Source organism: Talpa occidentalis, unplaced genomic scaffold, assembly GCF_014898055.3.
Source record: "Talpa occidentalis isolate TD23 unplaced genomic scaffold, MPIMG_talOcc4v2.1 talOcc4.12, whole genome shotgun sequence".
NCBI lineage: Eukaryota > Metazoa > Chordata > Mammalia > Eulipotyphla > Talpidae > Talpa > Talpa occidentalis.
Genome location: NW_023601212.1, coordinates 78,783,330 through 78,809,170, shown reverse-complemented (window position 1 = coordinate 78,809,170; position 25,841 = coordinate 78,783,330). Strand labels below are relative to the sequence as shown.

General features: G+C 53.0%; 2 protein-coding genes across 3 annotated transcripts in view; one reads left to right on the top strand and one right to left on the bottom strand.

Annotated features, from left to right (window-relative positions):
- The first annotated feature begins 15,411 nt into the window (after positions 1-15,411).
- FZD9 (frizzled class receptor 9) lies at positions 15,412-17,801 on the top strand. Its single transcript, XM_037504506.2, has one exon. It carries the CDS (start codon positions 15,642-15,644, stop codon positions 17,412-17,414), a length of 1,773 nt encoding a protein of 590 aa, XP_037360403.1. The 5' UTR covers positions 15,412-15,641; the 3' UTR covers positions 17,415-17,801.
- Positions 17,802-20,669: 2,868 nt separating this feature from the next.
- BAZ1B (bromodomain adjacent to zinc finger domain 1B) overlaps positions 20,670-25,841 on the bottom strand; it is a 71,725-nt gene continuing 66,553 nt past the window's right edge. The window contains exons 17-20 of one of the 2 annotated variants that reach the window (XM_037506834.2): positions 24,308-24,453; positions 23,111-23,214; positions 22,458-22,828; positions 20,670-22,001 (exon numbers count right to left, since the gene is read on the bottom strand). In XM_037506834.2, the coding sequence (XP_037362731.1) occupies positions 22,471-22,828; positions 23,111-23,214; positions 24,308-24,453 (608 nt within the window). In that variant the 3' untranslated portion in view covers positions 20,670-22,001; positions 22,458-22,470. Of the gene's footprint in view, positions 22,002-22,427; positions 22,829-23,110; positions 23,215-24,307; positions 24,454-25,841 lie in introns of those variants that run through there. The other variant, XM_054693619.1, reaches the window with a different exon arrangement.

The window sequence follows — 25,841 nt, the reverse complement described above, 5'->3', positions numbered from 1 at the left end:
GAGCATTGTGGGAGAGGTGGAAGAGGCAGCAGCCAGCTGGATTGGGGGTCCTGATCTCCTCTTCCTGGAGTAGTGGTGAGGCATAAATGGGAAGGAGCTCAGGGACTGGGTCCACCTGCATACCACTATCTGGAATGTGGGGTGACCGCTGGGATGCCTGGGTTTTGGCTGGCCATGTAGCCACCTAGAAAAAACTCTTGGTTCTCCTTGCAGCAAGGGGGTTCCAAACCAAGTTCTAGTTATAAACTGTCACCTTCAGCTCCTGAAAGCTTCCTTCAACACATTCGCTTCTATGCTTTGCCTGCTCCTCGCCTCTACCTGCATACCATTATCTGGAATGTGGGAGTGATGGCGGGGCTGTTTGGGGTCAAGAGGTCAAAAACCATATCCAGGGGTATGTGGTAGAAGGTGTGATGAGCTGGGAAGAGCCTTGGTCCTTGAGGCGTGCATGGAGCTGAGAGGACATCCACCCCGATGATGACAGGGAGGGTGGGGCAGAAGCTCCCGTGCGGCTGAAGCGCTGTCGTCACACGTCTCTGTGACTAACATATTGGAGTTTTCGTCTTTCCAGCATGTGCCATATTCATTCACACCTGCAGGCCTTTGTACTTGTTGGTCTCTTTTTGCAATGTATTTCACCTCTCCCCACCATTGCCGGGATGTAGGTGACACCCTCACAAGCTGAGAAATGTTATCTCAGCCATCATCATCCCTGAAAGTCTTCCCAAAGTCACAGAATTAGCTGTTCCCAGCTGTGGGTCCCTGACTCAGGCTCACCCAGCCATCAGAGGCCGGCCTAAGGGTACCCCTCCTGATCCTTCATGGAGATCCATTCAGACGCGGGGTCTGGTGGGTAAGATGCAGGTAGGGGTGATTCTGAGCCCCAATCCCAGCCCTTTTCTAACCACCCTGTCCCCCTCACACCATCCCCAGCTGACAGGAAAGTGAGGGGAGAACCCAGGCTCAGCTGTGCGGAGCATGCACAGTGGGAGGGGAGGGAGCTTCACTCTGTCCTCAGGCGGTCACAGAAGGGGTTCTGGACAGAGAGGACCAAGACCAAGGACGAGGGCTGTGGGTGATGGGCCCAGCTGTCGGGGCTGCTGGGGAAGAAAAGGCCCCGGGACTGTGGGTTCCCTTCCCCAGAACGTTACACTGCCGAGCCTGGCAGAGAGGCGCTGTTGCTCCAGCTGCAGGAGGGTCTCCACTCCCAACACTCCTGGGCCTTGACCAACAAGTGCCCTCTTCGTGGTCAGTCTTCTTCGTAGCGGGGACACTGGGCACTGGGTCCCTCCCGGCCCCCCTGCTTCCCTGCCTCTTCCTTGCTCTGGGCCCAGGAAGTGCCCCAGCCTGGGGCAGGGGAGGGCCTGGCTATCTCAGTGGGCCCCCAGCGTCTGGTTTCCCAGGCACGTCTTGAGAACAAAGCCCCCACTTCAGATTGAGCCCTGCTAGCCCAAACATGTCTGGGGGCGGGGTGGGGGGGGCAACAGCTAAGGGTCTGATACTCCCTCCTTTCTAGATGAGAGAGCCAGGAGAAGAACTGACTGGGCAGCTCAGCCCCATCCCAATGGCAGGGAGTGTACCGGCTCTTGTGAAAAGGGAATGTTCCTATTTTAAAGCTGTGGAAACTAAGGCCCAGGGAGCTTCAGCAACAAGTCCAGGCCAGGCAGCTGCAGAGAGGGCCACGCAGCCCCTCCCCCGCCCTCCCTTTTGCAGCTGGCCGCTGTTTCCCTCCCCTAGGTCTGAGGTCGCGGCCCTCGAAGGTGGCACAACTGGGATGGGGGGCCCTGGAATCACATCCACCCCAGTCTGCTGCTATCTCCCCTGCCTCGGGTTCCCTGCCAGGGGTCGGGGGTCATGACTCCTGGGCTTCCACTCTGGGGGCAGCCCCTGACAGAGGGCAGGATGGGCTGTACAGACTGGCCCAAACCAGGGGTCAATAAAACTCGGGCATGGGGGAGACCGAGCTTCTACATCCCACCCCTGTGGCCACACAGCACTGTGGCTATGGGGTTGGGGTGGGGGGAAAAAAACCCTAACACCCCGCTTTCCACCCCAGGCCCCAATTTCTCTGTATTTGTTTATTTACCTTGGAAAAGGCCCCATGGCCCAGGCAGGAAATGGGCCAATTCCAGGAGGCTTGGCCGGGCTGGGGAACAAGGAGCCACATTGTGCTCCGTGCAGGCTGCTCCCCACCCTGGGCCTGCCGCAGGAGCCTGGAAAGGGGGATCTGCGTGGGGGCCAAGGCAGGAAGGAGGCCAGGGGCCGAGGGGCTGCCAGCACTCCCGGCCAACCTGCCCATGAAAGGGCTTCTGTGCGGGGGCGGGTTGGGGGGCTGCACCCCACTCCATCCTGGGCATGGTGGAGGGACACCAGGTGGGGGATGGCCCCTCATCATGGCCTGGAACTCACCTGGCACTGACCTACCAGCCTAGGGAAGAGCTACCTGATTTGGGTACCCCCAAATTCTCAGGGACAAATGCCTCCCTTGAAGGGAAGACATCCTGGCTTCAGCCTCCCCTCTGGGTCCCAACTCCTGCCAGTCAGCTTACAGCCCTCAGGCCTCCCTGTGGTCAGAGCCCTGCCCTGGCTGATGAGGCCCAGGCTGGCATGGGGCTTGATGCCGTCATGGGGGCACTTGAGGAGTACTGACCCCTCCCTAACGCTGGCCTCTTCCGTAGAACAGCCTGAGTCCACACAGTCTGGTCTTTTATTCATCTCTTCATTCACTCATCTATTCAGCACATGGCGCCCTGTCTGTCACACACACACTCCCTCCCTCTGTGTTCTGTTGCCCTGACTTACTGCAACAGCCTCTTCCAATCCCCCCACTCACACCCCCAACCCTGTTCCCAGGGTGCCATTTGAGAAATGCAGATCCAATTACGTCACTCCTGTCTCTGCAGGTCCTCAAAGATTTCCTACTGCCTTTTGGGTAAAGACCTCATAGGCTCTGCAGGCTCAGCCCCACCAGCCCCTCACACCCCAGAGCACCAATGCCTGGGCATGGGGATGGGCAGTTAGAGGAGAAATGGATTGCTCCTACCTCGCACTGAGCGGGGCTTCAGGCTAGACATGTCCTTCCAGATGAGAGAACAGCGTCTGAGGGAGCTCCATCCCAGGGGTGGAGACCTGGGGGTGAGTTTCAGAGTCCTCCCAGCACAGCCCCTCCCAGCTGAGCCACCTCCTCCCATCCCTGCTGTCCTCCCCACCACTGGATCATCCACTGCGGGACCAGCTCTGTCTCCTTCACCATCCTGAGCGCGGGTCATCAGTGACTACAGCAAGGCCTGGAATAACATCACTTCATTCGTTACAACACTGATGAGAAAAATAAAATCAGCTCCTGGGTGGGGCCGCTGTTGGCACCTTCTCCCATGTCTGCATGGGTTTCCCCGGGGACTCGGTTTCCCCCCACATCCCAGGGATGGGCACGCTGGATTTACTCAATTGTCCCAGTTTGAATGTGTGCATGTGACTGCCCCTGTGATGGAGGGCGCCTGCCAGACTAGGGGTCCACCTCTTGCCCTGAGCTGCCTGGTGAGCTCTAGTCATCTAGTCTCGACCCTAAATTGGAGCAAGCAGGTTGGAAAATGAATGAATGAATATAAATGATTTTTCCATATTAGAAGTGTTTGAGATCTTTATTTGGAAATTTGGTGATGTTTTTGTGGCCAGAATATGCCATAGAAAATTAGTCTTGTGTATATCAATTAGTTTCTGATGTTAGCGTCTCCCTGGTGATGCAGGGGTTAAAGTCACAGCACTATCAAGCTATTGCCAGCCACCATGGCATGAGTTCAATCCCCAGCCAGGGAGATGCCAACATGTCTCGCCCACTGCTCCCCTCAGCAGTGTATTTCAGTCAGTCTGCCTGTTCTGTTCCCCACTCTGTCTCTGGTGAATCCTCTCACCTCCTGCATCTCTGCCCTTTACCCCAGTTCTTGTATGCATAAATAAATCTTAAAAAAAAAAAAAAAGAAATTATCTTATCTGCTTCCATTGCCAGAGGGCTCAATGTGTTGAAGATGTCAGTTTTTCCCAAACTAATCTATTACATCAACAAATTAATGTCTAAATCCAATAGGATTATATCTGGACCCCAACAGCACTAGAGAAAAAGTGAGGAAGGAGAGTCAAGACCATCAAAATAAAAAACAGAGGGCGTCTACCCTCCAGGCGTTAGAGCGAAAAAGGCCAGTCTACTGCAGTTGTACGAGCGGCCCTGTACACTCAGCCCTGTCATGGCAAGCCGTGTGCACCTGCACACATCAGTCCCTGCTGGGCACACACATGTCCTGTGTTGACCCATCTGAACCCCACATGAATCCCATTTTATAGCTACTGTCACTTCCAGATACGGAAACTGAGGCACAAAGGAGCTGAATAGCTGAAGGCGAGAAGACCCGGGGTTAGCGCTGCAGCAGGAGAGAGGTGAGACTCTGACTGCCTCACACACTTCATGTGCCTTTCCCCCCAGATGTAGTAAAATATAACACAGAAAGATGCACAAAATATAAGTGTTCACATTTAGACGTGTTATCAAATGAACACCCACGTCATTCCACCCGGCCAAGAAGCAGAACGTCAGAGGGCTTGGGGGATAAGTCTCCCACCGCCCAGGTCAGATAGATTATTTGTGTGTGAATGTGTCTGACTTCCTGGAGTATTTGAGAAGAATTAGCCATACCATTGAAAACATTTAAGCCAATGATTGTATGTGGGGGGCAGAGAGGACACCATAGTTATTAAGTTCAGAAGAAACAGAAGTTACCTAAGACATCTAATGCTATAGCAGCCTGCCTCCTGCCTCAGAGACCACCAGCTTCTCACTGCACCTTCACAAGGTGGAAGCAGGAGGGAGCTCTGTGGGGCCTCTTTAGAGGGGGCTAGTCCCACTCATGAGGCTCCACGCTTACGACCTAATCACCCCCCCATAGACCCCACCTTCTAACACTATCACCTTGGAAATTGGGTTTCAACGTATAAATTTGGGGGTGGGGGACCTCCCCGGTGGCACAGCGGTTGAGCGCTGGGTTGCGAAGCTGCCCGCGGCCTCTGCAGCGCCGGTTCGATCCCCGGCTGCTCCCCGGCCACCAGAGGAGGGTCCCACATGGTGCGCAGACCTCTCCTGCCGCCCGCTGCTCCCCTCAGCAGTGTACTTCGGTCCTTCTGCCTGCTCTGCTCCCCGCTCTGGCTCTGGTGGATTCTCTCACCCTCCCGTGCTTCTGACTGTACCCAGTGCATGTATAAACAAAACAAAGAAACAAACAAACAAACAAATAAATAAAACATGCCTCTATAAAAAAAATAAATAAATAAATTTGGGGGTGGGGGAGAGGACCCAAACATTCAGTCTATAGAAAACCCCAAAAGGAAATAACCTAAATGTTCATCAACAAAAGGAATAACCAAACTGTGCTGTGTGGGTACAATGGAATGTGTCTTAGCAATGAGAACGAAGAAGCCAGATACACCCAACAACACGGGTGAGTCCCATGGGTGACGAGGAGCCAAAGAAGCCGGGCACAGAGTTAATATCACAGGATTGCATTTATACAACACTTGAGAGCAGGTGCAGCTGGTCCAGATGGAGCAGGGGGAACAGTGGGGCTGGAAAGGGACAGAGGTGCCTTCTGGGGGCCCAATCCATGTCTCCATCTGAATGGTGGTTATACAAGCTTGTCACTTTATTAATAATTCATCCAGCTGAACACCCAAACTCCCAAGACTTGTGCATTTTAATAAATTATATCTCAATTAAAAGATGCATGTTTTAACCCAAATGCCCAAAAATAGATGGCTGGATCAAGAAGATGTGGTACATATACACCATGGGATATTACTCAGCAATCAAAAAAGATAAACTCATGCAATTTTCAGCAACATGGATGGAGCCTGAAGGGATCATGCTCAGCGAAGTAAGCCAGAAAGAAAAAGAAATATACTGGATGGGGCCTCCCCGGTGTCGCAGCGGTTGAGCAATGGGTTGCGAAGCTGCCCGCAGCCTCTGCAGTGCCGGTTCGATCCCCGGCTGCTCCCCGGCCACCAGAGGAGGGTCCCACATGGCGAGCAGACCTCTCCTGCCACCCGCTGCTCCCCTCAGCAGTGTACCTCGGTCCTTCTGCCTGCTCTGCTCCCTGCTCTGGCTCTGGTGAATTCTCTCACCCTCCTGCGCTTCTGACTGTACCCACTGCTTGTATAAATAAATAAATAAATAAATAAATAAATAAATAAATAAATAAATAAATAAATAAATCTTTAAAAAAAAAAAAGAAAAAGAAATATACCAGATGGTCTCACTCATAGAAGGAATTTAGAAAACCTAAATAAGGGACCAGGAAAAAGACTATTTATAATAAAGAAAAAATCAAAATCAACAAGCAACTATAAACCAGAGACACACAATGAGAGGAGGGGGGAGAGAAGAGGGATTAGGGTCAAAATAAGGGGGGGTGCAATTGTATGGGGAATATAACCAAAATGAAAATGCATACATTGTGCAAAAATGAAAAATGATGTAAGAATTACATAAAATAAAATATATTAAACATAAAAACAAAAGATTCATGTTGTACTTTAGTTACAAAATTAAATTACAAATAAAAGCACCCCAGTTTTACTCATTTATAATTGAACTTGTGAGTCTTATTGGTAAAGGTCTGGAGGGGTACACCCCCAACAGCCAATGGAGGCCCCTCCTAGAGATGGAAGGGAGGGACAAGGAATATAGAATTTCATTTTTTATTACTTAAGCTCATGTATAGTTTATTTATTTATTTTTAAAGATTTATTTATTTATGCATAGAAGAACTGGAGTGTAGGCTAGACATGTGGTGGGGGTGAGAGGATCCACCAGTGACAGAGTGGGGAGCAGAAGAGGCCAATCCACTGATACACACTGCCAAGAGGTCTGCTGCACCATGTGGGTCAGCTCCCTGGCCAGGGATCGAACTCAGGCTACAGCGCTGAGACTTAAGCTCCATGCCACCAGGGAGGCCCTCATATATAGTTCAATGTTTGCATGGAATATAATGCTTCTTATCCTAAGACATGTGATTATAAGGGTGTGTGTGTGTGTGTGTGTGTGTGTGTGTGTGTATACTCTTTCTCTTTAAAGCAAGGGTTATAAAGGGTACACAGAGGGACTCTCTTGAGCAAAGGATTTCGGAGTATATTTGGGGCCTGTGAAGAGCAGTGTGTTCCCTGAATGTGAAGCTGAGTCAGGAAGGCTCACCAGGCTGAGTCACTTGGGTCAGCAGAAGGTGGGAGGCAGCGAAGGCTCTGGAGCAGAGTAGATGTACTGTGTCAGAAAGCACTGGCCTCTCCTCAGGGAAGCTGCTTGGGGTCAGGAGACGGGGAGGGGACTGCAGCAACATAGGCTGGAGTTGCCCCCAGAGAGGAAGGAGGCCCTGAGCAAGCAATGGTGGAGGGCTGCCATCTGCAGAGACCTGCGGAGGTTGCTGAGGCTCTCCCATGCGACAAAGAAGGAAGGGAATTCCAGGAAAGAGAAGAAGAAAGACAAGCCCCTGTCAGTGTGTCTGCCCATCCCAGGGAAGCACATGGCTGTGCAGACAGGAAACTGGGCCAGATGACCAGCAGGGACAACATCAGGCCGAGTGGGGCACCAGGCCTATCACTCTGCAGGGGCCAGCAAGATGCTTTCTCTCTTCAGAAGAAAAAATAAGCTTTTCAGTGAAAAAGAGTTTTTGTATATAACATCATTACATCCATCTCTATGCTAATATAGTCATAAAACAATTTTTCAATCTTTATTTTGAAAAAAGGAAGGCCCAGAAGGCACACGTGCCGAAGGAGCACGGAAGTGAAAGCACAGCCTGGACAACAGGGCTCCCGTGATAACTGGAGGAGGCGGCTTACTCCCAGTCCTGGCGACCCTGAATGAAGGTGTGAGAGGTGAGGAGACAGGGCAGGGAGTTTGGGAGTGAGGAAATGTGACCTTGCAATTAGGGGCATCCTGGACCAGCTTTGAACAGATTGTCAAGCTCTAAGAAGCCCTGAAGACGGGCCTCAGTGGTGTTCCTTCAGCTGGTGAGAGGACCAACCCAGCGGTCCCCGGGACCATCTCGGATGAGGGCGGCAGGGCAAGATTGAACACACAGGGCCTCTCCTGGTGGCACAGCGGTTGAGCGCTGGGCTGCAAAGCTGCCCGCAGCCTCTGCAGCACTGGTTCGATCCCCAGCCACCTGCGAGGGTCCCACATGGCGCGATAGACCTCTCCTGCCGTGCCCGCTGCTCCCCTCAGCAGTGTATTTCGTCAGTCTGCCTGTTCTGCTCCCTGCTCTGGCTCTGGTGAATTCTCTCACCCTCCCGCGCTTCTGACTGTACCCGCTTGTATAAATAATTAAATAAATCTTATTTAAAAAAAAAAAAAAAAAGATTGAACCCACAAGCTGAACGCAGAGCTCTGTGTTCTGAACCGTCGTGTGACTTCTCCTCCCAGGTCCTGAGCCACTCGGATACACTGGAGGTTTTCCCTGTGGTGCAACAACAGAAAAGACCAAGATAAACTCCCCCTTGCCTGTCCCCACAGCACACCCAGGACAGGCCAGAACCGCCGCAAAGACTGGGGGTGGCCGAGACCAATGGACACGGCCTCTGCCAGTGGCGCTCCTGTGAGCCCTGTGGGAGAGAGGAAGGAGATCTCAGACATGCTGACAGGCAGGGGCGGGGGGTGGGGGGGTCAGGTCCCCAGGCTCAGCCAGGCCAGCCAGGCCACCCTCTCAGTGGACAGTGTGACGCCCACAACTGTTCCGAGAACCTGGGAGTCTCGCTCAGAGGCCTTTCACTGGGCTAGGTAGGGTGACGAGGATGCAGAGGGCCAGGCAGGGGCCAAGCAGGGGCCTCTTTCCTCCTTGCTCAGCGGCAGCTGAGGTTATTTTTTTCCTCTCGGCTGCTGCTGAGTTTCCCTTCGAGTTGGATAAATAAGCAGCAGGTTCCAACGTCAACGAAACAGGAGCTTGAGCTGCTGCACAAAAGCGGCTTTCAACAGTGGCAGGCGCCTCGGGGCCTGTCCTGGGCTGCAGGGCGGCCCCAGCAGGGCTAGGGCTGGACACAGGATCGGGGCTCCCTGGAGACGGGATGTCCCTTTGCCCCAGCAAACACAGATGCCACACCCCTTCCCGGGAGCTCACCAGTCTTCCACTGAAAGGGCCTGGAGTGTCAGCTCTGCTGCCCCTCCACCTCAGATGCCCTCCCTCCCTTTTTGCTGAAAGCACCTCCCTCTCCAGAACTCACACTTGTCACCTCTTCCAATCCCTGCCTGTCCCTGGCAGAGCCCACACTTCTCCTTGGCCTTCCACAATGCTCTGCAGGATGGTGTAAAGCTCTCCCACTCTTAAAATTGCCTATGGCTCCCCCTTGCGGGGGGGGTGGGTGGTGGGGGTGTGGAGGGATGGGGGAATCCTTCACTCTGGCCTCTGGCCCAGGTTGTTCCCATTTTCTCTCCAAAGTTTTACATAGGCTGTTCCCTCCATCTAGACTACCCTTCTCTCTCTTCTACGTGGCTCATCCTATTTTGACACCACTCTTACATCACCTTGTCTGACACCCGCCCTCAACTTCTCAAATCACAGACACCTGCTGACACTATGGTGGTCTGTTCTGCCACTTCGGCTGACCATGAGCAGCCAGAGGGTAGGTGCCCTGTCTTACTCATTTTGTGTGTCCTCCATTCCCAAGGGGGGACATAAGTCTGTGCTGTGTTCTACAGGAGGACATAAAGGAGGCAGGACCCGGTGCAGAATAAGTACATTCCAAAATTCCCCATTAATGTTTGCTCCCCAAAATTCCCATAAAAATCACACAAACATGGTAACTAAATGCACATTAAGCAACAGCAACATTAATTAAGTGGTCTCCTGGGGAGTGAAGAGAAGGTACAAGAAAAGTTTGGTAGAAGAATATATTTTTTAAAAAATTCTGGTCCTATCTCTTGCCCTTAGTTGCTTAAAGTCACTCAAAGCCTATTTCCTGAACTGAAAATTCGAATAAACAATAACCATCTCATAAGATATTATGAGGATTAAATGAGAAATAAATTATAATTATTACTAAGCTCATTTGAACTATTTGACCAGCTATTAAATATGCCAGTTATATAGATACCAGTTATTAACATTTTAAAGTGCTATTTCCCACTAAGATACTTGCATTTTACCTAAAAGATATTCATTATCTGGATAATGTGAGATTTCACAAGCATATACATATGTCAAAACTAGTTGAATGTACATTTTAAATTCATGCAGGCTTATTGTACATCAATAATGTATCCCAATACTGCTGTAAAAAATATCAAGTGTCCATTGACCCAGCAACCCAAGATCTCTGATTTAGGTGCTATAGAAACAAAACCATAAGTATACTCAGGGGTAATATAAAACACCATGATTTATACATCATGTAAACGACCACAGGGTCTCTATCACCACTGCTCAGATCTGCCTGGTAGCTGGAGATGCTATGGTAACGAATGAACATGTTTGTGTTTCAATAAAACTTTATTTACAAAATCAGGCAGGATTTAGGTCAGATTTGGCCTATGGACTGTCAGGGTAGCAGAGTAGCATTTAATAAGGTTTAAAAGCAAGCCCCCACTCCTTGCCCAGCAGCCAAGGTTGGGAGTCTTGAATAGATAAGGGAATCATAAGGCTGCCATGGGAACTGACCTGAAAAAACAGCCCAGCTCCAGGAATACTGAAGCAGGGCCAGGACGCAAAGGCCAGCCCCAGCAAGTAACCGGTACAAAACCGCGGCCCAAGTCAGAAAGTGCGCAGAAAAAAAAAATATATATAAAAGAAAACCTCAAGTCTTTTCCATGCTGACATCCCCCATTTCAGCCCTTGCTCCCTTGCAGGGTAATCAATAAATCCAACTTTTCTGTTCTCCACTCTGTCTCTGGTGAATTCTTTCACCCCCATACCTCCTCAAACCACAGTTTGAGATCCCAAACGTGGAGCCAAATACCCATGGATCTTCAGGGGGGATGTAAGTCCTAACAGATACCACCTCAATGTCTCTCCACAGGGTACTAGCTGAATAATTTATAATAAATCCATATTGTAAACTTGAAGAGTGATATTTCAAAGAACAATTAGGACCTGTGTGTTCACATGGAAAGACATTCATGAGAACTATTTTCCAAATACTTTATTTTGAAAATATAATCAAAATTTATAGTCAACACCTGAACATCCATCATATAGCTTCTACCACTCACTGCACTGATTTTTATCGCCTACCTTGATCAATTTTGAGATGTAAAAGGAGCTATTTAACAAAAGACATACATTACCTGTGTATGTGTTTGTAAAGTCTAGAAAAAAGCATGAAAAGAGATACCTGAGCTTTTAATATGGATGCCCCGAGAGCTAGGATCATAAGGAAAGGGGAAATGATTATGCTCATGGTATAGGACAGGGAGAGGGGCAGCCCAAACCCCGCAAACCTGCCTATTCTACATGGGTTCTGCCATCCGCCGCATCAACACAAAACATAGGAGACTTTAATGGGAAGGAACTTTAATTAAACTAGGAAACAATACAGGTAAGGAAAAGAGTCTAGTTTCTAAATGAAGCACCCAAAGTTACCCGTCCCCTCGTGGGTAAAAGTCCATCCATATGGGATCGGCCCAGAACAAGGCCCCAAAGCCTGCCATGAGTCTAAAGCATCTTCCAGTGGGGACCCACAGAAAAGGGTCACAAACAACCAGACAAGCCCGGAAGGAAAAGAGCAAAATCAACATCAAGATAAAAGCTGCCATTGTCACCTCCCCACGGGTCTCACCCACATCTGTGTCACCCCGTCCACGACCAAAAGACAAGCACAGTTTCTTCACGTGTCTCTAGGCTCCATGTGCCTCCTCCAGGTCTCCTGGCTCCATCCTGCTTCCTTCCTCAGTCTCTTCTGCAGCTTCTCCTCTTTCTGCTCAGCTCCACCCTCCCTTGGGTGGGGCAGGGAACCTGGAACCTCCCCCTTTCCTGGGGACCACTCTGTTGCACTCATTTCTAATGTTGAATTAGTTGTGACAGTTGCAAAAACCCTAATAAGCAGTTTTGGAAATACTTTTCTTTCACAGCATGAAACAGTCTAGTCCAGCCTGTGATGTGCCCGTCAAGGGAAACGAAGTCAGAACCAAGCTGTGGGGATGTGGGCCCAGGCCTTGAGCCCCACCATGGGGCTCACCAAGCCCTGCCTGACACAGGGGCACATGTGCACACACGCAGGAGTAACCAGGCCCCTGCATGGCTTTCTGTGTTCACACACACTGAACGCACTTCATACTCCCCCACTCCCACCCCCCCCCAACACACACACAGAGCCCACAAGCCACTGCTTACCTGCCAGGCGGCAGGGTCCCTCCACACCTGCCCTGCCAAAAGTAGGTGTGTCGGTGCACCTGCTGGGTCCCCATCACCACCACACCCCTCCTGAGGACTGTCTTCCTTCTGGTTCCTGTCTTCCCAGACACCTCAGTCCCCCAGTGTCCAATCAATACCCCAACCCCAGGCCCCACTTGCATTCAGTTTCTTCCAGAAGGCTCTATGACTCCCTCCTCAGGACACTCTTTTCATTCAACAAACATTTACAGGCGCCTCCTCCAGCCGGCACTCGGCACACTCGGAGGAGCGCAGCCTGTCTGTCCCCTGACCTCCAGAAGCTCCCACGCTTGTGCAGGGACAGGCACAGAGGTGGGCCCGGGGACCCCAAGAGGGGTCATACTGGAGGTGAGGGCAGGAGGGACAGGGCCAGTTTTGAGGGGCAGCCCGTCTGGTGGGGTGAGTAGTGGCTATCATCAGGGAGGACGTTGTAAGAAAGGCCTCTGGGAGTGTGGGGACGGAGGACACTAGAGGGTGGTGAGTGACACAGGTCAGGAGGTGTCCCTTCCCACTCGTGCAGGACAACTTGTCCACCGCCACGGCTCCAGGAAGGAGGCCTCCCCCCCGGGAGGAGGAGTTGAGAGGGGTTCTGTTCCCAGCTCACCCATCTCAGACCCCTCTGCCCAGTGGAGCAGGAAGGGGGGTGTGTGTGGCATTGATGGTAATCTCCTCCTCCAACCCCCTCCGGTCCTCCTCATAGTCTCCCTTTCAGTGAGGCCTCTGGTATTGTTCCGCCTTTGTAAAGAGGGGGATCGAGTGACAAAGCCTGGTGGGTGGGCAGGCGGCCCAAAGGGCCTCTTCTCTCCCAGGCAGCATCTGCATGGGGGAGGGGCTGCTCCATACCCCCCAACTTTGGCTTCCCAGGAGCAGCTGTTGCCAAGGTGACAGGCCTGGCATCCTGGGCTCCTAGGGCAGCAGCCCCACTGTGGCTGCCAGAGGAAGGCCCCCAGTTCCTTTCCATCCTGGCTGCGGAGGCAGGGGCAAAAAAATCCTGGTTCCTAGGCCCATCCATCCTAGCAGTGGGAAGCTTGCACAGCCTGAGCCTCTCAATCTGGCTGCCTGGAGAGGGGGCAGCCTGGGAGCCTCCCTCCACCTCCTGTCCTCCATTGGCATCCATGCACCTCTGCTCCCTTGGAACAAGTTACAGAGACATCAAGTGATCTCCTTAACCTTGATGCCTACTGGTAGTGGTGTCCCCAGCTCACCCACCTCAGGTCCCCAGGGAGGGAACAGACAAATGGCTAACAATGTGAGTGCACAGTTGGGAAACAGGGGGGCAAGAACTCTGGGCCCACAGAGCAGAGCCTCCTGCCAGGATAGTGGGGAGTAGTCCTGGCGGCTCATCTGCCAGAGCAGAAGAGGAGGCCAGGAGCAGAAGAGAAGGCTAGGGAGCTTGGAGACCTGGTATCTCCAAAGAATAAGGGTGTGGCTGATCAGCCTTTTCAGGAAATAAAGAGGTGAGTAGAGTGGGGGGCTTTGCACAAAAAGGGCTTCTGCTTCCATTCCCAGGGGCATGAGTTTCGCCATGGGTAAGAGGAAGCAGCCGCTGGCATTTTGGAACCATCTGTCAAAGCCAGGACCTTTACCCAAAGGTGCCCTACTCCTGTGCTACCTCCTTGGAAAGCCAGGCACTTGCCATCCCAGCCCCCTCAGCTCACACGGACCAGGTGTGTGTCATGTGTGGGGCGCAGGACTCGCTGCCTCGACACCAAAGCCCAGTGGGTCAGGGGTTCTTGGAGTGCCAGAGGCTGCATGCACACCCATAGCCAGCTGTCCCCCTTATCAGCTCTAGCATAAGTACCCATGAGTACCAATCTCAGGGTGCCACAACTCCTTCCTTCCTGACCCTCCCCAGCCCCTCGCATGCACACACACACGCGTGCACACATACACATGCTCTACCACAGGCTAGTTTTGGCTGAGCTGGGCAGTGTCCTTCCTCTGGTGAGACAGGCAGCTTCCTATGGTAGAAGAAACTGAATGTCAGCCCTTATCCCTTGCTGTGTAAACCTGGGCAAGTATCTGGAGTTTTCTGAGCCCCAATGTCTCATCTGTAAAATGGGCACAGATTTCCATGGAGGGTAATAATCGTAATAATCCAGCTTCAGCCTGACAGCATGGTGCGAGGGTATGAGGTGAACTCCTGAAAAGCTCCATGGGATATCACTGTACTCAGGCCCTCAGTTCTGCAGGCAGGGGCTGGGCTCTCTGGGGCCCTGGCAGGAGGGTGGTGGTGGTGTGAGCAGCTCCAGAGAGCTGTGGATTCCCAGCTTGAGAGGAATTCTTGGGGCACGAAGCCCTGTGCCAAGGGAGCTCAGTGGAGAGGTGGGGAGAGGTGTGGAGGGTGAGCCCTAGCTAGCAGGGCCCGGGGGCTGATACAGTGGCACACAAGCGCCCTTTGCAAGGAATATGGGGTCTGGAGTCAGACCCTCACAAATGCAACGCTTCATAGCTCTGTCTTGGATATGTACTACTCTCTGAGCCTCCGTTTCCCCACCTGGCAAAGGGAGAGGCACCATTCCTGATGGACAGAGAGGAGGCACGTGTGTGGTGTGACAGATAAGCAGCACGTGCACAACAAATCGTTCATTTTCACAAGATCGTCAGCCTGTTTGACGGTAAACGAAACAGCCAGAATCACACCCAACGAGTGACAGGTAGAGGCTGCCCCTGACCTGTTGCTGAGTATCAGGCCGAGGGAGGCTCCTCGCGCATGGAAGCTTTAAAAGCGGTCTCCCTCCCCGCGGGCTAAAAAGCAGAGCCCCAGCATGGGGTGCTCGGGGGCAACCTTCCCGTTTGGCGAGGCCAGGATGCGCAGCAGGGGAGGGGGCAGAAGGAGCGCGCGCGGGCCGACGGTCGCACCTCCACGCGCGGGTGGCGTCCCAGCGCGGCTTCAGGACGCGGCTCCTTTAAAGCCGGGCGGGAGGCGTGTCGGGCGCGGGCCCCGCCCCTGGGCGGGGCCTCCCGGAGCCCCGCCCCGAGGCTTGTAGCGGCGGCCCCGGGAGGCGGCGCCGGCTCTGGCTCAGCGGCCGCTGGAGCGGCTGCGGCGGTGGCGACTCGGCGGGCTCGGCGCCTCCTGCCCCTCGGGCGACCTGCCGGCGCGCTGCCCAGGGCGCCCGGCCGCAGGCGGGCGGCTCGGCGATGGCTCGCGCCCCGCGACGTGGCGGGCAGGCGCCCGGGCGCGGGACCGCGCGGCCGGAGTGAGCCGGGGCCGCCCTCTGCCCTCGGCCGGGGCCGCCCGGGATGGCCGTGCGGCCGCTGCGCGGGGCGCTGCTGCTGTGGCAGCTGCTGGCGGCGGGCGGCGCGGCGCTGGAGATCGGCCGCTTCGACCCCGAGCGCGGGCGCGGGCCGGCGCCGTGCCAGGCGGTGGAGATCCCCATGTGCCGCGGCATCGGCTACAACCTGACCCGCATGCCCAACATCCTGGGCCACGCGTCGCAGGGCGAGGCGGCCGCCGAGCTGGCCGAGTTCGCGCCGCTGGTGCAGTACGGCTGCCACAGCCACCTGCGCTTCTTCCTGTGCTCGCTCTACGCGCCCATGTGCACCGACCAGGTCTCGACGCCCATCCCCGCCTGCCGGCCCATGTGCGAGCAGGCGCGCCTGCGCTGCGCGCCCATCATGGAGCAGTTCAACTTCGGGTGGCCCGACTCGCTGGACTGCGCCCGGCTGCCCACGCGCAACGACCCGCACGCCCTCTGCATGGAGGCCCCCGAGAACGCCACGGTCGGCCCCGCCGAGCCCCACAAGGGCCTGGGCATGTTGCCCGTGGCGCCGCGGCCCGCGAGGCCCCCCGGGGACGCAGCCCTGGGCCCGGCGGGGGGCACCTGCGAGAACCCCGAGAAGTTCCAGTACGTGGAGAAGAGTCGCTCGTGCGCGCCGCGCTGCGGCCCCGGCGTCGAGGTGTTCTGGTCCCGGCGCGACAAGGACTTCGCGCTCGTCTGGATGGCTGTGTGGTCAGCGCTGTGCTTCTTCTCCACGGCCTTCACTGTGCTCACCTTCCTGCTGGAGCCCCACCGCTTCCAGTACCCCGAGCGCCCCATCATCTTCTTGTCCATGTGCTACAACGTCTACTCGCTGGCCTTCCTCATCCGCGCGGTGGCTGGGGCCCAGAGCGTGGCCTGCGACCAGGAGGCTGGCACGCTCTATGTGATCCAGGAGGGCCTGGAGAACACGGGCTGCACCCTGGTCTTCCTGCTGCTCTACTACTTCGGCATGGCTAGTTCGCTCTGGTGGGTGGTCCTGACACTCACCTGGTTCCTGGCCGCGGGCAAGAAATGGGGCCACGAGGCCATTGAGGCCCATGGCAGCTACTTCCACCTGGCCGCGTGGGGGCTGCCAGCCCTCAAGACCATCATCATCCTGACCCTGCGCAAGGTGGCGGGGGATGAGCTGACTGGGCTCTGCTACGTAGCCAGCATGGATGCAGCTGCGCTCACGGGCTTCGTGCTGGTGCCCCTCTCCTGCTACCTGGTGCTGGGCACCAGCTTCCTCCTGACTGGCTTTGTGGCCCTCTTTCATATCCGCAAGATCATGAAGACAGGCGGCACCAACACAGAGAAGCTGGAGAAGCTCATGGTCAAGATCGGGGTCTTCTCCATCCTCTACACTGTGCCTGCCACCTGTGTCATTGTTTGCTACGTCTATGAACGCCTCAACATGGACTTCTGGCGCCTTCGGGCCACAGAGCAGCCGTGCACAGCAGCCAGCGTGCCAGGGGGGCGGAGGGACTGCTCACTGCAAGGGGGCTCGGTGCCCACTGTGGCTGTGTTTATGCTCAAAATCTTCATGTCGCTGGTGGTGGGCATCACCAGTGGCGTCTGGGTATGGAGCTCCAAGACTTTCCAGACCTGGCAAAGCCTGTGCCACCGCAAGATGACAGCAGGACGGGCACGGGTAAAGGCCTACCGGGCACCTGGGGGCTATGGCCGTGGCACCCACTGCCACTATAAGGCCCCCACTGTGGTCTTGCACATGACTAAGACAGATCCCTCTCTAGAGAACCCCACACACCTCTAGGGACACAAGCCTGTGCAGGGCGGCTGTTGCCCCGCCTCACCTCTCCCCCTCCTGAGGAGACAGCTGACTAGCAGCTGCCCAGCTGTCAAGGTCAGGCAAGTGAGTGTGAGGGGGCCCGACGACCAGGGTGGGGAGACGCCTTCCACCCTTGTCAGAAGCCAGTGAGGCTCACTCCCCTATTGCCCAGTGCAGGGAGTGAGCCTGGCTGATTCCCCATGGGTCTTGGGGGAGCATGTGAGAGGAGGAGGGGGCAGGCGGGTGCATGGTCCAGCAGGGAGTTTATTTAATGATGTAATTTATTGTTGCGTTTCTCTGGAAGCTGTGACTGGAATAAACCCCCCATGTGGCACTGCTGAGTCCTGTCTGGGCTGGGAAGGGAGTCTCGGTAGGAGGGTAAGGGCCCTGCAGGAGCCTCCTGGTGAGCAGAGCTGGGTGTAGATGCCAGGCTTGTACCCTCGCCCAGCCCCATTCTCTGGCTCCCCACCAGTCACTGAGCAGCTCTGTTTTGCAAGAGTCCCAGATTCTGTGTTTTTCTCTGGCCTGTCTTTGCTCCCTTTGGCAACTGAAGCCGTGGTTCTTGCTTTCCAAAGGAATGCCTGTGGGGGCTCACAGGGGATTCCCTGGGAGGACACCCCCACCTCTAGCCTGTTTAGGGGCTGCAGGTAAACCTTCCCTTTCTTAGACTGCTTTCCTCACTTGTGTAGAAAATAGGAGATGCTGGCTCAGTCCACTCCAGGGAGTGCGTGGCCAGCAACTTGTGGTTAGACACCTAGGGCCAGGCTGTTCTCTGCTTTGGGCACGGTGGCTCTAGCCAGTTGAGAAGTCCCTTGCTTACTGTTCCTGATGCATAATACACACGCCCAGCAGTGATATTGTCACAGCCAGGTGGTCCCGAGGGTCCAGCCCCACTGCCAACCTCATTGAGAGCCCTGGGGAAGCCCCACGGACGACGGCTTCATTTATCGGCAGTGGGGCTGAACCTCGAGCCCAGGGCCTCCCCGGTCAGAGCTCTGTGCCCTGCGTCAACCACCAACCTTACAAACCTGATGAAAGTCGAGTATGTTGAGTCAAATTCCCAGAAGATAACTCCATCTGCAGTTGAGGGGGTTTAGGATCCCTCACAAGGAAGTGTACCCACACCCCGTGGAGTTTTGCAACACTTGCACCTTTGCTTATGCAGTTTCTTGCAAGCAGAGTGTGCTCCCCATCTCTTCTCTTCTCCGTAGGCACATGGTGCCCCCAGGCCTTGCAATGAAGCCAACTGACCCTATCACCTCTCTCCCTAGAAGGATCCTTGTGTGAGAAACAGATGAACTTATTGAAGGTGGCAGTGGCCCAAGCTGGGAAGGGGAGGAGCAGAAGCAGCACTGAGCTGGGCTGACAGGCCAGGCTTACAGAGAGCAGAGCTGGAACTAAGGACCTGCCCCAGGGCAGTGGACAGCCCAGACAAATCAATGTTCTAGAGCGATCTGGAGACCGAGGAAGAGAAAGGCAAGCAAGGTGTGGAGGGGAAGGTGAACACCATGGGAAGATGGCCCGGTTCACCCTTTTCCTAGCCAGTAGGTGGGTGGGGGAAGGGGTTGCTGGGCTGTGTCCAGCTGGTAGGGTTAAGGCTGGCTTTTGGGACAACTGGGACGGGAGGCAGGAGGTGAGGAGAGACAGTGCAGCTAAGATGGCCCTCAACAGGGCCCTGCATTCGAGGTGGGGAGGGTTCACATAGACCAGAACCTGGGAGGGAGAGCAGGTGGAGGGAGCGGCTTGCCAGCGAGGGCTTCTCAGCCTAGAAGACACTATGGAAAAGCCCCAGACCCTGGAGGAAGAAAACATTCACTGAAGACCTTTCAGGGGTCCTCCACTTGCCCTCCTTCCCATTTTAAAGACGGGGAAGTGCTCAGTCTGTAGTCCCCACTGCTTCAGTAACTTCCATACCGTGGATTCTATCAGTCAGCAGGGGGACAGCAGGTGTTACAACCTAGTGTTTTTTTTCCAGAGAACCCCTCCCACAGTAGAAGTTCCCACACCCCCAAAAGAAATTTTAGACTCAGCAACAATTGTCTGAGAAAGCAACACCTGCTGAGCACTGTGCGCCCAGCCCTCCCCTCACTGGCCCTGGTGACGCGGCAATGTGGACCTTCAGAGCAGCGTGTCCCCAGGGGCTGGGCCTGTCCACATGGTCTGAGGTGGTGGGTGGCAGGCTGGGGCCAGAGGGACTTCTCAAGAGCACAGGGGTGCTCTTGACTGAGGCCAGATGGGGAAGTGGGAAGGAGTCAGAAGCTGCTCAGTCCAACCCTGAAGGAGGCAGCCGCAATACTCAGCAGGGCTCTCTGAGGTGTACAAAGGCCTCAAGGCCACGAGCAAGGGTAATAACGTTAAGGGTGACCGAAGGGCAACCCTCTCTTCCTACCTGGCTTCTCACTGAACATCCTAAGGAGACTGGCTCCCCAGCAAGCAGGAGACGTGGTTTCTCAGTAGAAGGGGCGAGGTAGCACAGCTGCCTTCTCTGGAGCTTGAGGTCTGCTCAAATAGTTTGACCTAGGGACAAACCACTTCCTCCCCGGCAGGACTGAAAATTGCCATGTGCATGCTCGGCGTAGCCTGGCTTGAAGCCCTCGCTCACCAGGCCCACAAAGCAGGTCAGTGACAGCGCCCTCACCCAGGGCTTTGGTTTCTCAATTCTTTCTGCTTCCCCTTCTGCTGTCCACCGCTCAGGTGGTAAGGAGCCGGCAGTTTCATTTCTTAGCAAATGGGATCCTACCAGTGGCTGCCTCCACGCAGCGACAACCCGTGCCTTGATTAAAAACTCCCAGCATAAAAAAAGGCATACATAAAACATGACGCGGCAGAACTGTTGAAGCTGAGCGTACATGGGAATGCATCGCAGTTTTCACTTTTTTGTGTATATTTGAAATTTTCTTAAAGTGTCAGGAGTTTTCTCAAGTCTGACGTTTAGGATTATATAAATCAGTACAGCGGAGCCTTAAAAAGTACTTTCCCCTAGTTCCTGGACATTTCAAATGAAATTTTGGGGGGTTTTAGACAAGACAGGCCAGGAGAGGCCTGAAGGTGATGCTTCGATTATCCAAGGCCTCACTAACACTCCTGTAAGAAGCCCTGCAGTGTTGGCCTGCAGCATCCCTGGCTGGTCAGCATCCCCCCCAACAGAACTGGTTCAGGAGTAGATGTGGAAACAGTGCTCAGGACATCACTGCCCACCACCAAGAGCATTGAGAAAGATTCACCAGAGTTATTTCTTCTTTATAAACACATAATGTTTATTTGAAATTCCAATTTATTACAAGTTTACCCTTTAATGGGGCCCTTCCTCCTTAAAGACAATTAAAAAAAAAAACAACAAACAATTCAGGTGTCACTGAAGTGGGGACACAGGATTCTCACTGTTAACAAGAACAGACTGGCTCTAGGATGAGAGGCAGGGGAGGTGTTGGCAGCCGGGATTATAAACTTGTCCTATCAGTGCTAACTCCAAACCTGTGGGGGAGGGGACGGTGCACCTATCCACCAACCACTGGCGCAAATTCCCTGTCCTAGGGCGAAGAGGACAGGGGAGAGTAGGGACCACACCTTGAAGTTTAATATTAAGAGGCTTTATTCTCAAGGTCTGTGAGTTGCAATCCCCTTGGTGGACTTCTTTTCCCTTAATTTAAATAGGTACGTAAGAGCTCAGGTGCTCAAATTTCCAAATTCAAAGTTGATAGAAAAGAAAATTAAACCCTGTTTTGTATTTTTATCAAAATCTGCCATAAAAGGCAAAGACTACACATTTTGCCTAAATGTAACTACTAGCGCTAGACTCCTTGTGGGTCGGGGCTTTCAGAGTTTCTCCTCCTGTCCCTCCTTCCGCCCCCGCCTGCCCCGGCCCCTCCCTGCCCCGGCACCCGAGAGGCAGGTGCTTGGGAGTCCCAAGGCTGATGCGGAAATGCGATGGGAGGCGGCTGTACACGGAGGAGATGCAGACAGCCACCAGGGCAGGCAGGGTGACGCCTCTTCCCTACCAAATCCCACTGCTGGCCCCGAAGAGCCTCCAACCCCACTTCTTGAAGGAGAATGGCCCGAGGGAGAAGATGGGGCAAAGTAAAGCAAACACGTTATCATATAAATTGTACTGTACATGTGCCAAAGCAAGATGACAAATATTTTACAAGATGTTCTTTATACAATATCACTGCTGAAACAAGCAACTTTTAATAACTAGAAAAGTCAATTAAAAAAATTAAACATTTAAATTCTTCCTGCTTTTCTTCTGCTCCCTAAGAGCTTGTCTGGTATGTGGGTGGGCTGGGCTCCAACACCCCTCTGGCCAGATCCATCAAAGGAAAGGTTATATGCATGATTATAAGCAGGACTCCAGTCTCTAAGTGAAGTGCCTTAGTTTTTTTTTTTTTCCTTTTTCTTTTTTAGGGGGTGAGGTGGAGTGGGACCGGGGAGAGTTGTCACAAAGAAGGGGAGGGTATTCAGGAACGGCTCCAGGACATGTCCCTTTACTCTGCCAAGATCAACTCAAGACCACAACTGTTTCATGATGCTGGTGAATACAGAATTCTGTATGGCACTCACTGATACCGTCACCTGAGGGAGAGGAAGAGATAGAGTGCGGGTTTAAAGAAATAAAATGAAATATCACCCTGATCCTTCCATGTAACACAGTAACCCCTCCCCTGGAGACCAGAGGGCTTGGCACTGTTGTGATAGCCAAAGTGGGAGGGATCTTAGGAAGAATGAAAGTAAAGGAGCTGGGCTCGCAGGAAAGTCCTATCCTTGGACTCTTCCTGGAAACTCAGAAGGGGGGTTAAGGCCATCTATGGCCCATAATATTTCTGCGTGGAGACTACCCAACCAATACTAGGCTTTCCAAAGAGTTCTGCTGGAAGGTGGCCTTATGGAAAGTTTGTAACAGCAGCACGGGGCTTGGGGTGACAGGTGTCTCTGTGATCTCCCTTCCACATTCTACAACTTTCTCTCTCCACCACCTCCCACCTCCCTCCTTTATTCTCTCCCTCAATGACCCAACCTCAGCTCCCTTACCAGGGCCCTGCCTCTATTTCTTCTGTCTTCGTCCCCTAGACTGTCCAATGGGCTCTGACTCACTGTCCCCTTCATCTTCAGCAAGCCGATCAGGAAACTTCTTGCGTTTCCTACGGACATATGGGTGGCCAGGAAGGTGTTTATGCAACAGAGCCACCAGACACTGTTCTGTCTTCACCATGCAGTTGAGCACATGGCTGCCTCGACAGTTGTAAAGCTCAGCATTGGTAAACACTTGCTTCATGTCGGTGAGAAACTCCTGCACAGAGCGATAGCTCCCACAGGAACATTTGTTCTGCATTGTCTGAAAGTCCATGGGGTGAGTGATCACATCATAGTAGTCCTCAGCCTCGTCTCTGGTCACAGGCTCCCTGTAGAGAAGAACCACATGGAGATATTAGCACAGACTTGAATGCAACTGACATTGTTCTCAAACCACCTGCCTCAGAATACCCAGTCCTGCTGAGATCAGCCAGTGGCAGGCAATGGAGGAAAGCGAATTCCTCGACCACTGAGAAACATCCTGAAAGGAAAGGGAGCAGGGTAGCTCCTAAGCGCTCAGCTTAGACTCCCTTTCCCACTGTCATACTTGGATGTTCTTAGGACATACAAAGTTGGTCCTAGGCCTCTGTGCTGGAGGACACCAAGCTCACCTGAAGGGCCAGCTGAAGCGGTACTTCACAATCTTGTGGAGGATCTCTTCACACTTATGTAACTCCAGGCTTTGCCTCCGGGAGCTCCGCTTGGTCTGAAGTACCTGGTGCCAAAGGAAAGATGACATGTTATTACAGGCCAAGAGAGGACTGGACAGAAAATGCATATATCTGCTTAAAAAAAGGGGGAAAAAAGAGTTCAACCTTTTCTTGGAGCAGAGACAAATTCATGGGACATTTGAGTCAGAGTGTGTACTCGGCCAGGAGGCAGGTGCTCAGCCCACTTGCCCTGGCTCCTCATGGATGACGATCAAAGTAGCAGAGGGCAGGGCGGTTACCATATTACAGTCCTGCTAGAGGTCGGGGAGGGAGGGCCACTGTCAACAGGACACTAGCCCTCTGATAGCAGATGGACCTGGGATTATGCTAAGACCGTGGATGAGTATTATAAAAAGCAATTGCGGAAAGCCGGCTAGGTTACAGGGACCACCAGTTTTGTGGGGGCGGGGAATGTCAGGGAAGAAAAGCAGGAATTCTCTTCCTGGCTCTCCCACAGCACAAATGTGGGAGCTGAGTGGCCTCCTTCACAGGCTCTAGGCTGCGCTACAGCCAGAGGTGAAGTATGAGGGCTGAGCAAGTGGGTAGATCTCAGTGCCCTGTGATCCCCCAATGCTTTGCTTTATACCCCCAACCCAATTTAATCTGTCAAAACAAGGAAATTTTCAATAGCCTCTTTTTATTCCTGATCACTCAAGTGAAATCTAAGGCAAGACCACTAATACACTGGCAAGGAGGTGGGGAGAGGGCAATGGGGAGAGAATATGTCCCTCCCATAACAACTGTGGGCAAAAGACCCAGCAGTGAGACGCCAACATAGCTGACATTCCCACAACAGAGACCCAGCCCCTCGGAGGCCACTGGAAACACATGAGGACTATTTTAAAATCCTTCACAAGTTGCAGGCTGCCTATTAACTAGAGGAGACGATGTCTGCAGGCTCCAGCAGGGGAATGCCGGACATAGCTGTTCCTGGAGGGCCTGCTGGCTTGTCCGTCTCCAGGACAACCCATCTGCTTCATCAGTCTCCCAAGTCAGGGAGGAGAGGGGGAGGTTCCCACCTGTTGCCTGATAAATTCCTAATGCTGGTGTGGGGGGGCAAGAAATAGAAACGTTAGAGGGAGGACACATAATTCTTACCAGCTCATCCACCTCAACATCATCCACAGGTGGTGCCTTCGGCCTCGACCTCCTGGTAGGATGCGGCTTCTTACCTGGTCGTCGGCCTGGTCTTGCTGCAGGGGGAATGACACCCTGCTTGCCTCTGACAGTCTTCCGAGGTCTCACTGAAATAAGAAATTTGAACTCAGAGCAGAGCAACTGAAGGTGAAGGAAGCATATCTGTGGCATGGGGAGTTATCAGGACAGGCAAAGCAATGGTCTCTGTTGGCTATAAGGGACTCTTGCAGTCTCTCTCTTACCTTAATAGGAGACGGTAAATGGATATCTTTCATCAACTGCCAAAGACCTCTGAAGAGTCTTCAGAAGGTCTGCATTTGAGAACTTCTATTCTGCCCCCACCCTGCTCAGTTACTCCAGCAATGAGGCCCTTTGAGGGAGTCCACTGTAAACTCACTAACTCTGGAGAGACCATTTGCTAACAGGTCTGCCTGGAATTCCTACAGTCTAAACTCTGCCTGAGTGTATATAATTTACATATAAGGTAGAACTTGATTGCAGAATTATCAATTATCCTATATTCACCACCACAATCGTTTTAGAGAAAAGCTGTTACTTATGTGAAGTTTTCCTTGAATTAATTTGAAAGCTAGCGCAGTCCTGTTTCCTGGTTTTCACTTCTGAAAACCAGACAGTGAGCTAGGTCACATCCGTAAGAGTTCTGCCCAGAATGCCCAAAAGAAGATAAACAATACAAGAGTATCCAGCTACTTATGTTTATAACAGGTACTCAATGTCAGACAAACCAACCCTCCTCAGCATGTCCTTAGGGTGCAATGTTCCATAGCTCAAGGTTTCTCCACTGAACTAGTTTCCTTGGGAAATGGAGAGGTAACAATTTGGACAGAGATAGCAGTATACAGAGAACAAAGAGTTTTATGGTCTACTTCAGGACCAAGACAACTTTTCATTGGCTATTTTAAGGTGTAGCCAAGACCAGGCTAGTATGAGAGAAACTAGCTAAAGGCAAGGATGAATCTTGGGACACTAGTGACAGTCACCAACCCAGGGTCTTGAGCTGAACAAGGGAATTACAACTTTAGTGGCCAAAATGGCAGAACGAAGGGCTCTGAACACCAAATACTTCCTAGAGCCTTTTGGAAGGCAGGCAGACAAGAGAGTGAGTAATTCCAGAGAGTGAATAATTCCTTGGAAAGAGAGTAATAGCTCAGAAGTGGAAAGCCACCACTAGTTTGAATATAAACAAAATCATTACATGGCTATATTAACAGCTGCTCTCAAAGTGCATCCAAATCATGATTCTCCAATTAGCAGAACAACAGTCTCTAGAATGGTTAATAGATTACTTTGTCTCCTCACCTGGATATACGGAAAATCATGTCTAGTGAACAAAAGGCGCCTATGGGAAAGGGGGAAATTAAGGTGCCCCAAATTAAAACCCCATGATTGGGGAGATGGGAGCGGTATGCAAGCCCTCAGGTTTCAGCAGCAGCACTGAAAAGAATGATCAAGGCAAACATCCTCGCTCTCTCTC

Bases quoted from the DNA above. Each gene is read 5' to 3' on its own strand.
- FZD9 (XM_037504506.2), top strand. From the start codon at position 15,642: ATGGCCGTGCGGCCGCTGCGCGGGGCGCTGCTGCTGTGGCAGCTGCTG.